This window comes from Trypanosoma equiperdum (genome assembly GCF_001457755.1).
Source record: "Trypanosoma equiperdum strain OVI genome assembly, contig: ctg_312, whole genome shotgun sequence".
Lineage (NCBI taxonomy): Eukaryota > Euglenozoa > Kinetoplastea > Trypanosomatida > Trypanosomatidae > Trypanosoma > Trypanosoma equiperdum.
The window spans coordinates 5,255-11,098 of record NW_027124213.1 but is presented as its reverse complement, the minus strand read 5'-3'; the positions used below and the strand labels follow the sequence as shown (position 1 = coordinate 11,098).

At 39.2% G+C, this 5,844-nt stretch overlaps 1 protein-coding gene across 1 annotated transcript in view; it reads right to left on the bottom strand.

The window, feature by feature from the left end:
- Positions 1–5,618: 5,618 nt before the first annotated feature.
- The window catches only part of TEOVI_000121200 (variant surface glycoprotein (VSG), putative), a gene marked incomplete at both ends in the record, with an annotated part of 1,632 nt that continues 1,406 nt past the window's right edge, over positions 5,619–5,844 (bottom strand). Inside the window, one exon of the mRNA XM_067224486.1 lies at positions 5,619–5,842. Within this exon, the coding sequence (XP_067080587.1) occupies positions 5,619–5,842 (224 nt within the window). The remainder of the gene's footprint in view (positions 5,843–5,844) is intronic.

Genomic DNA, 5,844 nt, shown 5'->3' with positions numbered 1-5,844 from the left:
CTTGAGCAGTTTAAGTGCAGAAAGGACCTTCCACCACGCCTATGTTTAATCAATCCGTGCTGTTATTTTTTTCATGAGAGACAGCTTTTATGTTAATTAATTGATCCTTGAAAACTCCTAGTGTCTGACTAGTATACCAATAGGAAATTAAAAGAGTATGACCATTGATTATCTTCACTTCACAGATACCTTCAATTGTTTCATATGGTCAGTTTCCTATTATTTCAACAGTGGTCTTTAGTGGACCTTCGTCAGCAGCATCATTCTTCGGCACCACTGTGTATAGTGCTGTAGCTACACTTGGTCCATCCGTTCCTCTGTGCGTCTTCATGATCATAGACTCAAAATTCTTTCGTATGATGCTCCCTTGTTTATTTTTTCTTTTCCTTCAATAAAATTTATCATGATAGCCATCTCATACTCACTAACCGTCCCACTCACTCACTTACTTTGATTGCACCACTGCCATTATTTTAAGTTCTTCTTCTTTTCTATTCATTTATTCACACACAAGCATCATTATTTTAATATTATTATATAAACCGTCCTTTAATTATCATTACTATAATTATCATTACTATTACTACTATTATAAACACAACTAATATCCATGAAAAAACAAAATAAAGTAATTTGTAATATCACTCATTTATAATATCCTGTCACCCTATTAATCTGTACCTATAGACCACTGTAATATTTATTTAACAAATTTTGCAAAAATTTTAAAAAAGTATATAATACATCAAACGTTATCAAACTCTTATAAAAATATAAAATATTCACAAAATAGCAAAGTCTTCATAAATTTTATAAAATTGAGCAAAAGGATTTTACTGATAGCTCTTAAAAGTGACATGCTAGAATCAAAAATTTAAGCAAAGGAGGTGCCTTAATCACAAAAGAATTTCTTCCTGTGGTGTTTTTGTTTGTTTCTTCTGAAATTGTTTTTGCAGGACACTTTTCGCATTTGCTGCTTGCATTATTATATTTGCATCCATCCTTAGCGTTACACTGAGTTTTGTCAGTTATTCCATCGCAGTCGATTGTTTCTTTTTGAGACACATTCTTTTGTTGGTGTGCTGATCGGTTCTTTTTTAGCCATGTAGTAAAATAGAGCCGAGCCCAATTTGTCTAGATCATTTATGTTTTCAAGCTTTTGCCCAGTTTAGCTTTGGGTGGCTGCTGCAACTAGGGTTATACCGTTGAGAGTCGTCCATATTTTTTTGTCGAAACTATTGTCAGCTGACCCGTAGATGTTTTTCTTAGCATTTTCCAGCTGCGAGCTGTACTTGTCCTTGTCAGAGAATTTTGCTGCCGGGTTTATTTGTGCCAAGAGAGCTGCTTCAAAAGCCTGTGTGATAGTAGTGACCCGTCAGTTAAAGCACTTGCCGTAAAGGTCAATTTCCTGACTTTGTTTTCAATGTCCTTTAGTTTTTTATCTTGTCCTCGACGTAAAACTTGCTTGGTAGCTCTGTTTTGTCTTGGTGTTCTGTTGATGTGTAATCCATGTTCTATGTTGATGTTACTCCCCACTGTCTGATTTGTGTTTGAAGAAGTTTTCCTGGCGAAATCGCTAAGGCTGAGTCGCAGACTGTGGTGAGCACACCGCCGCAGTTGTCAGCCGGCGCGCTGCTTGGCGTAGCTCCACAACATAATCTCGGGCCGTCTGTTTCCGTCTTTGTCGCCGCCGCTTGCTGGATAGTCGCGACCGCTACCGGAGGATGGTTGTGAATTTTGGTCGTTGCAGTTTCGGTCGGCGGGGTCGGGTTGTTGTCTCTGTGGCACTTTGTTTTGCCTTGGTCGAAGGCTTTTATTAAAAGCTGGCCAGCTGCGTTGATGTTGGCTGCTTGGCTTGGCGCCGCTGAGGGTACTGGTTTCAGTTGTATGTCTTCGATCTCTGCTATTAGGTCTTGTGTTTCTTTTAGTTCGCTAAGGTCTTGAATCGCTTTCAGTGAGCTCTCTTCTGCGTTATCGAGGTTCTTTTGGACTTCCTCGATTGCTCATGCTGCTGCTTCCATTAAAGGCAAATAAAGCGCACGCCTCTCTACGACGCCGCTTGCGCTTGCTACAAGCAACTTTAACAATTTGACATTTGCCTCAGCTATGGCTGTTCTTTTCCGCCAAACATCTGTTCTGGTCTTGGTGATGATTCTGTCTAGTCTGGGTGCCGTGTTGCATGGCGTCTTGGGCGTCGTCGTCACGTCATGAAAAGCTACCACCGGTGCGATTGTTGTCATTATTATGGCAAGGGTTACAAAGGCTGTCCATTTTGTGGTGTTGAAGCTCATGCTGTTGCTTCTTTTTTTACTGCCTTGGTCTTAGTCTCTATTGTTTACTGGAGGTGAATGGAACTGTTTAAAAGCTTGCATGAGCAGTTTTTGTCGGTTGGGTTTGATTGCTTCTCTGCTTCCGCTGTTTCTGAGCCTATTGCTGTCTTGTTTATCATGAGATTAAAGTTGCTTTGCTCCGCTAGAGTTCTGTAGTCGCGGATCGATTTCGTGAAAGGTGGTATTTTTAGTTTCGCTGCAAGTTTTTGAATCTCATAGTACACGTGCGCTACCAGTTCACCGACTAGGTCATGTGGCGTTGCCAATACTTTTGTCTCGCTGTCTGTGTCGTCCTCTCAAGCGGTTTTGTTTTCGCCGCGGTGTTGTCACATGCGAGGGAAAACTCAAGTTGGCATTGTCCAGCGATGTCATCAGAGTTACAATCATTGTTAGCTGTGTTGTCCCTCTGGGATCTCGCTTCAACGTGTACATGCGTGACTAGCTCTGGCGGTTGCTTTTTCCCCTTGGTTGGTTACCTCCGTTATTGTCCCTGCTTCCCCGTCGGCTGTTGTTTGGTTTTTGCATCCCATGCTTCATATTCCTCCTAATTTAAAAACTCCTTTTTAGCCTGCACCGCCGACACGTGCATTGCCGGTTGCCAGAGTCATGTGAATTTTGCCGTTCGCTGTTGTTAGCCTTTTTTGGGTTGAGTACACTGTTGCTAGCTGTTTCTCCATCTTTGTTGCGGTCTACAGTTGGACTCTATGACCCTCTAGGTCAATCTTACATAGCTGGAGCTCACGGTCGGCAGCTGCTATGACCGGCACCATCTTGTATTTGTCTTCGCTGCCTGCTGACAAAGCAGCTAACAATAGTTTGATGACGTTTGCTTGGTTTTCCTTGCGCGTTTTTTTGGTATTGTCTTACTCTCGCTTGGAGGGCTGCGACTCGCAGCCTGAGTGGGGTCGCGCACGCGCAGTGTCAGCTGCATGGTTTAGCCTCGTCAGCTCTTCCGGTATGGGTTATGAAGCTTGTAGTCGCAAAAAATGCTAATAGTTTGTGCATTAGTGGTCCTTGAGACATGAAAAAAAACCTGGTGTGTTTTGATCCAGTTTTGCTGCTGCAATAAACGATACGGCTTTGCATAGTTGGTCCTTTAGTAGGTGGTTGCCGTCTATTTTTAGATATTGTCTGCTGGTGGTTTAGTTTGCCGTAGCGTTCCCTGTAAGCGAGTGCTGTCTATAACGCCGTCGTCAGTAGTTGCTTTTGTTTGGACTAGAATCTCTAATCCACCTCGTTTATAATAGTGTAATCAATGTAGTTTTAATTCTATGTCATCCACAGCTAGTGCCGCTGTTCATCGAGTTCGTATTTGTATTACATATTGAAGTCGTCTTTGTGTTTAAAAAGTTTCACATCCTTCGTTTCTATTGCCGGTGGTAGGCTTTTCCTGTAGTCCTTTACGCCGCATGTGTTGCTGTTCCTGGATTCCACTAGGTTGCACTTCGCTGCCTCAGCTATAAGCTAACACCATTTAAACCTTGCGATTTTGATTTCCTCTAACACAAGTAGCGCCGCTAGTCAATGCGCTGTCCTCTGCCATTTTACTGAGAAGATGTTTGCTTTGGCGGCGTTGCCGGTTCACATTCCTTAGATAAATGTCTTGGTATAGAAGTTTTTAGATTAATTGTTTTAGTCTCTTTATTTCGAGTCTTGAATGTTTTCTTGACGCATATTGTGAGCTGTTTGTTTCCGATTCTCGGATCAGAGCATATCGTATATGTCGAGCTTTTTCCAACTGCAGTTTTAATTTTTCTGTGAGTTTCATCATTTGTGTTGACTAATTCGCTCATTTTCTCATAAAACTGAGCACTGTCATCAGTATTTTCAGCTAATAATTAGAATTATCAATGAAAACCACTTTTAAAAGGATAAACCAAATCCTCTCCTGTCAAACTATAAAATCCCAGTCTATTAACCGGAAATTCAAATCTCCATTTCTATAAACAACTAAAAAACTTCCCATATATAATCATCTATAATTTACGGACTACAAGCCACTCTATCCTGGCCTAATATGCATGTTTCCATTTTTCTCTGAATAACTAGGTAAAGTTTTTCCTTTTAGCGGGCATGCTTGTCCTGTTTGTTCTTTTTTTTTAGTATCTGGAAGGGCATTTCGCTGTTCGTATTTAATGCATGACAACTTATGGCTATAAACGTCATTTTTGCTCTTTTTCTTTGTTAGTAAGATCAGGTACCTTCGCATCAGCGACAACTTCTATATGGATTGTTTGCTCCTTGAAACATCTTAATTCCTGGTTTATATGATAATACCGAATTAATGAAGTATCGCCAGTAATTCTCTATGCCTCACAAAAACCTTCCATTTATTCACATATGAGCTATACTAGGAAGATGACGCATTTTTATATGTGTCTTGTTTCTTACCGCAATCCATTAGTATTCTTCGATCTAAAACACACCTTCAATAAAATAGGATTATTTAACAAAAATGTTAACCATTATTACTGTATCTTATGGAAAGAAGGCTTCGGCAGTACAACACACATACACAATCCCTTCTCTCTGCTTCTTATACTATATATTTTTCTTTGTTATAGCTAAACATTAGGGTCTACCGTCATCTTTGTCGCTTCATCTACCCGTTTTTCAGTGAGATATGAAGCACAATATTCTCCTTCTGATGTATCATTTATTTTGTTGCTGTGATATTGCAAATTTATTTGTTTGATTTTTATCTTTATTTTTTTCTTTTCAGTATATCGCTGTTTCTGTGGAAACACTAGCGACTCATTATACTTACACTGAACACACTCTCCCCCCCTCGACCACTCCAGCAACATCCAGTCTATTGCGATGGCTATCGATAAATATGTGTTTTACCATTCTCAGTTTAGATCTTTTTTTCATTCGCTACTATAAACTGCTCTACTCACTCACTAGGATTCATTAACCCATTTCCATTGCTTTACGTCCACCTAATATAACCGTATACTTGGTTTTTACCGCTACTCTTACTATAATATTATTATATACACATACTTTCAACACTCTTCTATCATTGTTACTACTATTATTACTCTAACTAAAAGTCATAAAATAAATAATGCAAACTGATTTAGAAGAGGACTAATTTACATAACCTATCATTCTACTGCTTTTCTACTTTGCACACATAGGCCATTATCATACAAAAATTCTTATTTCCAACTTTTTAATTTTTTCAAAGGTTTTACGAAAGTGCTAAAATATGAGATTTTAGTAAATATATTAAATTATCCCAAAATGCCAAATTTCGTTAATTGCATAATATTTAACAAAATATTATGAAAATTCTAATAATATAATTGCAGCAAATACCTGAGGAACAAAAACTCTCAATTTTCCAGAAAACGACTTTTCATCTTTCTTTTCGGTTTCAGGTTTTGGAAAGCATTTTTCACCTTCCGGTTTTTTCTCATCAAAATCACAACCCCCTTCTTTGCAGGGTTTCTCTGTTAAGTGTTTTTTGCATTCGTCTACTGTTTTGGGTGGATCTTCTGATTTGTCT